The sequence below is a fragment of the Orycteropus afer genome, unplaced genomic scaffold (assembly GCF_000298275.1).
Source record: "Orycteropus afer afer isolate SDZICR_OR568_19922 unplaced genomic scaffold, OryAfe1.0 scaffold00033, whole genome shotgun sequence".
Classification (NCBI taxonomy): Eukaryota; Metazoa; Chordata; class Mammalia; order Tubulidentata; family Orycteropodidae; genus Orycteropus; species Orycteropus afer.
Genome location: NW_006921620.1, coordinates 10,837,274 through 10,849,619, shown reverse-complemented (window position 1 = coordinate 10,849,619; position 12,346 = coordinate 10,837,274). Strand labels below are relative to the sequence as shown.

The 12,346-nt window shown below is 38.9% G+C and overlaps 1 protein-coding gene across 1 annotated transcript in view; it reads left to right on the top strand.

Annotated features, from left to right (window-relative positions):
• The window catches only part of DPYD (dihydropyrimidine dehydrogenase), a 1,117,863-nt gene that overhangs the window by 681,319 nt on the left and 424,198 nt on the right, over nucleotides 1–12,346 (top strand). Inside the window, exon 14 of the mRNA XM_007936128.1 lies at nucleotides 11,278–11,346. Within this exon, the coding sequence (XP_007934319.1) occupies nucleotides 11,278–11,346 (69 nt within the window). The remainder of the gene's footprint in view (nucleotides 1–11,277; nucleotides 11,347–12,346) is intronic.

Sequence of the window (12,346 nt, the reverse complement as noted above, 5' to 3'; positions counted from 1 at the left end):
ATCCACCAGCCACTCCTCGGAAGGAAGATGGGGCAACCTACTTCCGTAGTGATACTGCCTCGGAAACCCAAGGAGGGGTCGCTATGAGTTGGGGCCAACTTGACGGCACATAACAACAACAATTCTAGAGGTAGGAGCTCTGGTGGCGTAGTGCCTAAGGCATTTGATTACTAATCAGAAGACTGGTGGTTCAAACTCACCAACCACTCGTCAAAAGGAAGATTGGGCAATCTACTTCCGTAGTGATACTGCCTTGGAAACCCAAGGGGAAGTAACTATGAGTTGGATCCAACTCGATGGCAGTGAGTTTTTGTTTTTTTTTTTTTTAATTCTAGAAGTAAAAGGGAACTCTGGTGGTATAGTGCCTAAGACATCTGACTTCTAACCAGAAGGCTGGTGGTTCAAATTCACCAGCCTCTCCACAGAAGGCAGTCCGGACAATCTACTTCTGTAAAGACTTACTGCCTTGGAAACCCAATGGGGGTCGCTATGAGTTGGAATTGACTTAATGCCAGTAGGTTTGGTGTTTTGGGTTTATGATAGAGCTGCAGAGACGAAAACCATGGGCCTTGATTCAAAGAAAATTTATTTTCTTACAAAAACATGTGAACAACAAACACAGTATAATAAATGTTACAACAGAAAAATGCAAAGGATACTGGGGATATCAAAGGAGAGGTGTATGACATAGCAATTGGAAGGCTGGGAACCAGCGAAGGCTTTCTAGAGAAGGTAATGTCCAAACAAGGAGTAAGAATTTACTAGACACATGTTATAAAATACAAATTCAATGCTGTACTGGACCAAGACAAACAAATAAACAAACCCTTGTCATCACTGATTCCAGCCCATAGGGACCCTATAGTCGAATTGTCCTATATACAACTCAAAATGATCTGCTGATTAAAAGCCATTGTTTTAACCCTTGCCTGAATAAAGCCTAGTTCTAACCTATGCATCCATTTCATTGCCATGAAGTGTGACTATTCTTTCCTTCCAAAGTCAGTCAAGTTCAATTACTTGAGATTCTAGCACACTGTTTCATGCTCACATGCTTTTACCCCTGTTGCTTATTCCATCTGAAGTACTCTCCCCTCTTTTTCTTCCTAATCAATTTCTAATAAATACCCACTCATGATTTAAGAATCTGCTTAAGAGTCACTTTTCTATGTTGCCTTCACTGATTCACAAAGGTTTGAATGATCACTCTTCTCTTTCTACTCTCACTATGTTCTGGGTAGTAGAAGGATAATTATTGTTATATTAAGTTATATGTATCTCTTTCATTATGCCATATGCTCATAGACCACAAGGACCATTCCATATTCTTCCAGACAAAAGAAATAAACATGAACAAAATAATGTAGAATACATGTTACATTCATGAATGTGGTTGGAGAAGAAGTTGCATTGTGGACTTGTATACTGTGTTAAAGAGTTGACTTTTATCCTAAAATTGGATGTTAAGCAGAAGTGTGATATGATCAGTTTTGTCATTTTAGTAAGTTGTAACAGATAACATGAGCTGAAATAGGAGATGGAGGACAAATTAGAAAGCTACTATAGTAATCTAGGGGAGTAATGGTGAGGATATTAACAAAGGCAGGCATGGTAAAGAGCCAGGATCACTTACAAGAGGTATTTGGAAAGTAGATTAGAGCTGTTGTTGTTATTGGGTGTCATTGAGTTGGCTCTAGAGGCCCTGTGTACAACAGAATGAAACACTGCCTGGAAGTACTTCTAAACTTTGCTGCACATTAGAATCACTCCATACAAATTAACTCAGAATCCATGAAGGTTTTTTTTTTAAACTCTCCAGATGACTTAATGCTCAGCCCAACATGAGAAACAGTAGATTAGAGAGTATTTAATGAATAGTTGAATATGGGCAATGAGAAAGAGATGAGGAAAGGAAATCTGATTCTAGTTTTTCAACTTGGGACAAAAGGGTAGAGCATAAGCATATTTAGGTTGGAGAAATAAGAAAATTTAGTTAGCTAATTTAGTTAATTAGGTGTCTTTGAGTCAGTTCTAACTCACAGGGACACCATGTTCAACAGAACAATATGTTGCTCACTCCTGTGCCATCCTCACAACTGTTACTAAGTTTGAACCCACTGTTGTAAGCACTGTGCCAATCCATCTCATTGAGTATCTTCCTTTCTTTCACAGACCCTCTACTTTGTCAAGCATGATGTCTTTCTGCAGGGATTGGTCCCTCCTTATAACATGTCCCAAGTAAGAGAGATGAAGTCTTGCCATCCTTGCTTCTAAGGACCATTCTGACTGTAATTCTTCCAACGCAGATTTATTTGTTGTTCTGGCAATCCAAGATGTAGTCAGTGTTCTTCACCAACACCATAAGACCAGCAGATTTTTGCAATGCAATATGTCATTTGATTTCTTGACTGCTGCTTTCATGGGGTGTTATTGTGGATCCAAGTGAAATGAAATACTTGAAATTTTAATCTTTTCTCCATTTTCCAAGATGTTTCTTATTGGTCCAGTTATGAGGATTTTCGTTTTCTTTGTGTTGAGATGAAGGCTGTAGTCTTTGATCTTCATCAGTAAGTGCTTCAATTCCTCTTCACTTTCAGCAAGATGGTGTCATCTGCATACCACAGGTTGTTACTTTTTCTCCAGTTCTGATGCTCCATACTTCTTCATATAGTTCAACTTCCCTGATTATTTTTTCGGCATATAGATTAAGTAAATATCATGAAAAGATATGTATTTTGGTACATTTTAGTACAAATGACCCTGTATTTTACTGACTATGCAAAGACATATATGTGAAACATACATTGTGGATAATGCTGCGAAGAATGGGAATTCCAGAACTTACTTGTGCACACATGGAACCTGTACGTAGAACACGTTAAGTCTCTCATAATTTCCCTCCATTTGCTTCCTGATCTCCAGTAATTTGTTTTCTGCATGCCTTTTGCTTTCTGGTGTTGTAGTGCCTAAGGCACTTGACTGCTAACCAGAAGGCTGGCGTTTCAAACCCACCAGCCACTCTTGGGAAGGAAGGTTGGACAATCTACTTCAGTAGTGATACCACCTCGGAGACCCAAGGAGGGGTCACTATGAGTCCGGTCTGACTCAACGACGATGAGTTTGTTTTCTGTTTGTTTGTTTTTTTTGTGCTTTCTTTAATCATATTTAGCACCATAGTCTGAAATTCATCAATTCTTTGCATGATTCTGTCTTCCATAGGTGAAATTTTCTCTTCATGTTTTACTTTTGACTGGTCCTTCCTCGCTTGTGATTTTGTGTGTTTTACTTTTTTTTTCTGGTGGAATTTGGTTTATTATTATTATTATTAACTTTTAATTTTGAATTCTTGTTATATTGAAGAAATTTTCTGAGTTGATACCTTGATGGGCAGGGTCCAAGCACCTGGCTGCCAATCAAACAGGACTGACCCACCATCCACTCCACAGTCCGAGATGTCACAGCCTGCCTCCACAAAGACACACAGCCCTGGTAGTCCCACAGAGCAGCAGCAAGAGGCTTGGCATCTTCTGAAAACCTCTAAAGGACACCCATATCCATAGGGTTTTTTTCAGTGCTTATTTAGGAGTTCTGGATGATTGATCTCTGGAATTCAATACATATGCCTGGGAGGGCCATCTAGCTGTTCATAGATGCTGGCATAAGAAGTTGAGCTAGACTTTCCTGTACCAAAGGTGGGGGGCTGTCAATGTCATTCCCTCATGGGTGCTCTGCCCCATGTTGACCATGGTGTCCAGCTTTGGACCTTTTTCCCTCTATCACCCCATCAGTCTGAATATTCTCTTTGCCTCTTGCTGTTCCTCTCAGTTCTAGTGCACATCCATCTTGGGCCTCAGCGAGACTCATCTGCACCCTCTCTCAGAGCCATGGTCTCCTTTCACCCTCTCCTCATTGCACAACATGTAAACTCCTATGGCCATTTTGCACTACCTAAAAAATAATTAGGTTATAGCTTCCTCAGATTAGCTCCTTTCCTATGTTCCTTGTTTGAGGTGTAACACAATCCCATCCTAAAATGGCTGTGATGAGATAATTATCTTGATGTTTACTGGTAAGTTTTCCCAGCTTCTTTGCTTTCTCTTCTCCTCCACTCCCCCACTTCTGGATTTATCCCAACAGCTGCTGTCCTGAGTTGTGAGATCTCAGTCTGTACTTGTTGTTACTCAATATTCTGTAGGTTAGTTGCTGGGGGTGTAAGTGCAAGCCTCCACTCACTTTCCCATCGTGCTCCACCTTCATTGATGCATGTTTTAAGCATAGTAGACTTTAGGTAAATGGGAATTTGATTAGATAGCCTTCTTAGAACCAATTGCAAGTTTTATGTTCCCTTTCACCTTAATTTCTGATGTGCAAACTTTACTATAATTGGCTTTGGTTGTTGTTGTTATGTGCCGTCAAGTCTGAATTGGCTTTGGAGAACTACTTAATTAAATCATTTTATTGGTTTCATGAGGAAATGGAATTATCTAAATAAAACAATTGGATACAAGTTTTGGTTATTTAAAGGTGTTTTGGATAACAATGTATCCGTAAAATGTAAAAGCATTTTACGCTAAGTGCATGCAGAGTATATGCCTATCTATTATTTTTAACCTTTTTCAGGGACAAACAACACACAAAATTTGATTCAAAATTATTATAGTTGGCATTTATATTTCAGTATTTTAATGTCTCACAGAAATTATATGTTTACAAAGTGTTTAAATTTTCTTAAGTTATATTCATTAGTCAAGATGGAAATCAGAACTATGTAAAATCCAAATTTGAAAGCATTTCTACAAACAGAATTCATCATAAGAATGATTTGTCATGGAACCCATCAAAAATACTTATGTGTTCCTCTCTCCCTCACACCTCTAATCGTCTATACTTCACGCTCAGCTGTAGACCTCTTCTCCTACTTTGTAAAGAAAATTTAAATACCAGGAAAGGTGATTTCACCCCTTCTACATGAAATCTATTCCAGAACACTTAATTGTACTCATGAGGAGCCTGTACATAGACCAGGAGACTGTCATTCAAACGAAACAAGGGGAGACTGCATGGTTTAAGATCAGGAAGGGAGTGCATCAGGGTTGTATCTTTTCACCATACCTATTCAATCTGTATGCTGAGCAAATAATCTGAGAAGCTGGATTATATGAAGAAGAACATGGCATGAGGATTGGAGGAAGGCTCATTAACAACCTGCCATACACAGATGACACAACTTTGCTTGCTGAAAGTGAGGATGACTTGAAGCACTTACTGATGAAGATTGAAGACTACAGTCTGCAGTATGGATTACACCTCAACATAAAGAAAACAAAAATCCTCACAACTGGACCAATAGGCAGCATCATGATAAATGGAGAAAAGCTTGAAGTTGTCAAAAGACTTTATATTACTTGGTTCTACAATCAACACCAGTGGAAGCAGCAGTCAAGTCATCAAAACACATATTGCACTGGGCAAATCTGCTGCAGAAGATCTCTTTCAACTGGGAGAGTAAAGGTATCTCCTTGAAGACTAAGGTGTGCCTAACCCAAGCCATGGTATTTTTGTTCACTTCTTATGCATGTGAGAGCTGGAAAATGAATAAGAAGACCAAAGAAGAGTTGATGCTTTTGAGATGTGGTGCTGGTGAAGAATGCTGAAGGTACCATGGACTGCTAAAAGAACTAACAAATCTCTCCTGGAGGAAGTGTGGCTGGAATGGTCCTTGGAAGTGAGAATGGCCAGACTTGGTCTCACTTTGGTTATGCTTGGTAAAGTGGAGGGTCAACGAAAAAGGGGAAGGCCCTCAACAAGATAGATTGAAACGATGTCTACAATGATGGGTTCAGGTATAGCAAGGATTGTGAGGTTGACACAGGACCAGACAGTGTTTCGTTCTGCTGTACGTAGGATCGCTATGAGTCAGAGATGACTTGACAGCACCTAAAAACAACAACAAGAACAACAAATGTCCTTTTAGTGTTAATGTCTTTTAGTCTGACTGAAAACTCCTAATCTCTTTCAATAAGGACTTGAATAAATTTTTGGTACTCTTTATTCCTCTGAAATAAATTCATCCTATATTTTCACAATCTTTCCCTTAGTTGTAGATAAAGATATTTGGATATTTGGTTCTAAATTTGCACTTTTAAAATGATGTATGAAGTTATTTGTTTCTTTTAATTTATTGGGTATTTAAAAATAGGAAATTATTTCAACAGTGGCAATTTTAGGTTTACACATAGCAATTGTCAAGACTCTGTTATAAATGATTGAAACCAGAATATAACTTATGTTTTCTTAAGCCTAAAGGGGTGTTCGTTCATTCGTGCATTCATTCACATGTACAGACATGTCAGTGATGCACCTGGCTTTCAACATCGCTGTAATGTGGGCTTCTCCCCATCTTACATCTTTGTTTTTCTCTCTCCTCTGCTTTACTTTTTCCTAATGCAGCCAGCTTTCAGGGAAAAGGGGTTAAATGAGGAGTCAGTGGTCACCAACAACTCCCGGCACACTTTGTTCCCATTAGGGACCAGCCAGAAAAAGAGCGTTTGCTTTCCAGCTCTAGTGAAGGATTTTGATGAGAGCAGGGTAGCAAATCACTATGAGCACAGCCTAGAATACTTACCCCTTTTTTGAGCAACAAGTTGGAGTGTTTTTTCCAGAAATCAGTGAAAGGAAAACAGGGCAGTACTTAAATGCTCAGAACACACAATTAAAACCTGGCTTTGCTAAACACAATGCATCTCTCCCACCTTGTGGTCATCCCTCCCCAGTTCATTGTTCTTGTGTGTCTGGCACCCATTCTGACTCATAGTGACCCTATATGACAGAGTAGAACTAGCCTATAGGGTTTCGTAGGCTGTAATCTTTATGGAGCAGATTGCCAGGTCTTTTCTCCTGCTGCGTGGTTGGTGACTTTGAACCATCAACTTTCAGTTAGCAGCCAAGCGCTTAACCCCATTGAGAGATTTCCAAAATTATATCCAGTCATAGTATCCATAGGCATCTGATGACACTGATGTGCTTGATGTCCAGGACAATTATCTTGGTGACACATATTTCTCATCAAGCCCAATTGTAGCTCCTCATGGTTCTCATCAACCTATAAGCCAAATGATGATTTTAATCAGCCCCAGCACAATCAATATATATTTGAAGCAAAACAAATTTATCAAAATCAAAAGTGCCATTTAGAAAAAAAAAGGAACCATGCTAAACCAGTGACAAGCATATATCATATCCTGCTGTCAGTGCTAGTAAATCTTACTTCTCTGGCAGTGCATGTCTTTGGTCAGCCCCTGTGCGGGCTGGAATCTTCCCTATTGTCCTCCATGGTACCCTGAGAAGGGTGTAGGAGAGGAGCATGTACATGCTTTGGCTGTACTGATTTAGCAGCCCCTTCATATTTGTGGGGGGTGTGAATTTGGGGATTATTTTGCCATGCTTGGAGGGCTTTTTTGTTTATTTTAAGCAGTACCAAAACAAAAAACCAATCTCTGTAAGACTCTTTAAAAAACGTAGGTGTATAACTTGGCAATTTCACCACAGGAGAATTCTATGAACTAGTAACTAACTCAGTGGCGTCACTAGCAGGGGTGGGGGAGTGCTGAGCACACCCTCTGGCACTGTCAGATGGAGTGACACCAAAATAACCCCAGGACTGCAGCAGCAGCAGCAGAGGGGACTGGGTGAGTGCTGCCAGAGGAGGGGCCGCCCAGGCAGTGACATCACTAGGGTTAATATGGTTGATGTCAACTATCACCAGAACACCACCTCCCTCCAGTAATTTCATATCTGTCTGTCTGTCTGTCTCTCTCTGACACACACACACACACACACACATCACCTGCCAGTCAGGGTGCCAGCAGAGTGTTGCAAAGTTGCTGATGAGCAGAGAGGAGGGTCTCTGCCTAGGCCATTGGGAGAGGGGAGAAGCTGTAGGGAGGTGGGTGGGAAGGTAGGGGGATGAAGAAGGGGTGGTGAGGAACTCAGGGGTGGTTTGCCAGCTGGCTTCATCCATAGGGGGGGCAAGTGACACCATGAGTTACTGCACTAAGTGACACTAACCCTAGTGACACCACCGAACTATCTAATGGCTGAGATTTTTTTCAGTATTGATCTTTGGCTCCGACTGTTCTTAAAATTCTAGAAACAAACCCAAGGCCTCTACCCATTTCCTAAATATTCAGATTAACAGTGTTTTTTTGTTCTGATGTCTACCTTGAGGTAACTGAAGACCATAAGGATCTGTCACCTGCCCTCAGGTTCCATCCTGGTTGTTTTTCTTTAAAATTCCTTTCAAATTATCTTTTTTGTTGGTTTTTTTTTTTTTTCTATGCAAGAGGACCTATCAGACAGTACTTGTTTATTCCTAAAAGATCTGGGGTTCTCTTTGCTCTTAGATATTCTTCCTGATACAGTTTCTAAGTGGAGAGTGGGTCAGAACACTCAGTATTATAATTCAGTGAAGAGCACTGATCCTGAAAGATCCAGGCACCCTCTTCTGTTTTCAAATTGGTCAGCTTCAATGTGCCTGTCTCTTTCTTGTAGCTTTTATTCAGTTTGTACTATGTGCCAAGCACTTTGCTAGTTATTGTAGATAAAATGGTGACTGATGCAGAACAAATACTATGGAGATGATAGTCTATCAGGAGGAAAAAAAAATAAAGACATACTTTTTTGCCCTCATTTTCAATACTCTTCCTGGTATAAGAAGGGGGCCTTCTGGGCCAAGTCAGAGCAAAGAAGGTGAGAGACAAAAATAGGAGGCCTGAATGACAGGCCTTGGTGACTGTGCTCTCTCTTTTCTTCATACCCTCAAGGCCATCATGTATTATATTAATTTTTGTACTCAGAAGGACTTTATTCTACATTTTCCTAGAAATAGAAACTACTTGCAGCAAGGTAAACTCACAAAAGTATATCAACAAGCACAAAGAATGACCTTGTGAATATGTATTTTTTTCCCTAGATTGATGCAAAACTTTAAAACAAAATTTTATTATTACCATTGAAAGATGATGCACATAGTCCATTTTACCTCTTTTTTTTCAGATTCGGATGTAATAACTAATAATAATTAGCTATAAATCTGAGGTTATAATTGTAACTGTTTGATGTTCTCCATAAAATGTTTTATCACCTAACATGACAACTTGTTTTATCTTAGGAATATAACTGGAATTATTGTCAATCACTGCTTTTAGTATTCCTCTGACTTTCACGGTGTATCTTTATGTTTTCTGGACATACCTGAAAAATCTGTATGTGCTGAGAACATGGTGGCTTTCAGTGGACTCCACCATTGAACTCTGTGACTTTAACCATAGCACAAACATTTCTGCCTTGATCTAATAGTCCTTAAATGGTAATAATATAAATATCACAGATTGAACCCACCAGCAGCTCTGTGGGAGGAAGATGTAGCAGTATGCTTCCATAACGATTACAGCCTTGGAAACCCCATTGGACAGTTCTACTCTGTCCTATAGGATCACTGTGAATTGAAATCAAATTAGATGGCAGTGCATTTGATTTAATGGGTTTGTAGAAATGTTACTCTTATTTGTTAATTGTATATGCAATAAACTTCATTCAATTTCTATTATTGGTTTCATGTAATTTTTATTTTAACATCACAGTGGTTAAAAGCATGAACTCTCTAGTCAAACTACCTAGATCTGAGTCCTGGCTCTGCTCCTTATTAGGTATATGACATTAACATCTCTGTGCCTCAGCATCCTCATCTGTAAAATGGAAATAATATTTGGATGATTAGATAAGTTAATAATACAACTTAACACAGCACTTGGCACACTGTAAAAGCTATGTGAGTCTTTTTGCTGGTAGTTGCTGTCGAGTTGATTCTGTCTCTTTCAGCCCCATGTGTGCAGAGTAGAACTGCTCCATAAGGTTTCCAAGGCTGTGACCTTTCAGAAGATCAACAGGCCTGTCTTCTGAAGCATGCTTGGGCAGACTGGAAACTTCAAACTTTCAGCTAGTAGACGAGTACTTAATCATTTGTGCTACCCAGTGACTCCACATAAGTCTTAGCAAACTACTGTCACTTTCTAAGTAGATAGTAGAGTTATCTGTATTGATAAGGAAACTAAGTACCTGGCCCAGGGTTAAGTAAAATCAAGGCTTTGGGGCTTCAGAGCAGGTACTAAGTACTACTACTGAGGATACCCACCATTGTAGGGTTGCTACAAGATGCTAGTTAAATAATTAGTGTGAAGTAAAGTTTAAAACTATATTGTACTATGAAAATATAAGGTATTAGTATCCATACTATAATAAATTAAGACTGAGTGAAACTATTTCTCTTCCATAGTTTGAAACTTTTTAGCCTCTTCAGTAATTATATTAATAGACATTTCTATGGCACGATGGTTGTAAGGGTTATATGTCAAATTGGGTGGGCCTGGGTTTGAGTGGCTAGGTAGCTAGGTGTAATTATTCCCTATGATGAGACGTAATCAACTCCATGGTGGAATCTACTGTGAGCAGCTGTGTAGCTGCCTTAGGGATGTGTTCTCCTTCCATCATATAAGGAGATGCTTTGAAAATGGTCTTGGCACATCTGGATCCTGCATTTGGCTGAGTCTTCATCTCAGTGGCCTGTCATGTTGTCTGCTGATCTTGAGACTGTTTCTGGACTTCAACCAGTGGCTTGCTGTGTTGCTTAATAATTTTAGGACTTAGGACTGTGTCATTTTACTTGTTGACCTTGGGTTTGTTGGCCTCAGCAGCCAACAGCTGTCTGAATTAAGAAAAGCCTCCAGCTTCAGTGAGCTGGGAGCAAGAAGCAGAGCTGAAGCCCAAAGTCGAAGGGTTTTCACCCAACCCCTAGGGCTGGCACTTGGAACTTGAACTTCTAACCTTCTAAACTGTAAAAGAATACATCTCTGTTTGTTAAAGCCATGCATTTGTGATATTTTCTGTTAGAGGAGCACTAGAGGACCCTCTGCACATACAAAAATGCATGTAACTCCCACTGCAGCTTTCTGAGGATGACAAAATTTGTATTATTTTCTCCATTTTTAAAAGGTCAAGTCCTCAAAAGTAGTAAGTGAGACTCTCTAACATAAGTCTGAAGCCCCAAAGCTTTTCTTGTTTCACTGTAATATCCTACTCTTTTCTGAAGATTTCTCTTTCAGCAGATTGAACACTAATTTTTATATTAAAGTTTAGCTGTTATGCATGTTAATATATCTTTTTTTGTATAGCACCATGACACTTTGAACTTACTTTCTTTTTTTCTTTTTCTTTTTAAAGATTGTGATTGCTAGCATCATGTGTAGTTACAACAAAAATGACTGGATGGAGCTCTCCCAAATGGCTGAGGTAATGATTTCTTTAGCACATATTTATTTTATTTCTTCTCTCCTATTTTTATTAGTTTTAAATAAAGAGCTGCCATGAAATATAATACAGTAGAAGTAAAATTGAATTGAAAAATGGTAATTTAAAGCATTTCTATTACAATTTGTTTACCCTGTGTTTTCATTAAAATGATGGAAACGTAAATTTAAAAGGAATCTATTCTGCAAAAGTGGTCCCTTGGATTTCACACACTACCTAAAAATCCTTTATTCTCTGAATCCATATACTCTTTATCTGCATATCAAGCAAACTGTATATTATGATGGATGCCGTGATAAAACTTAATTCTACCTTTGAGAGTCTAACTTGATCTTACCTTGCCTTTAGGCAAACTAGTTTGACAGTGAAAGAAGAAATTTTGAATATGAAACTCTTCAATATTTAAAATATAAAAGGTTCATTTAATACTATTCTAGTTTGAATACAGACATGCATAAAATGTTAGGACAGAATGCTCCTTAATGGAACACTAGTCAGCAGATTTTCTATACTATATAATGAATCTTGCACAAATGCAAACAACTAACCATGTGCCTCAAATTTGTATTTCAAATAGAAAATATACACTTAAAATAGTATACTTATATCCATCAGGTTGTCATGGCAAATACTCTTAAATATCCTTAGCTGAGGCTTCTTTTTTTTTTTTTTTTCCTTTTTTTTTTTTTTTTTTTTAACACAAGAGCAGTCAGCTGAAGTTATTGGGATCTTGTTTGTCATCTCTAAATATCAGTTACTTGGGTGCATGTGTGTGTTTTGTTTGTTGGTTTTTTGGGGGTAAGAGTTTTGCTTTTCCTGGGTAAGAGATAAGAAATGATGGATGTTGCAGTTGGGTGGCAGTGGCCAACATGGCTTGTCAAAACTTATCAACCACTATGATTTATAGGAGCTCTGGTAGCATAGTGGCTAAGACACTTGCCTGCTAACCAGACGGCTGGCGGTTCAAACCCCCCAGCCACTC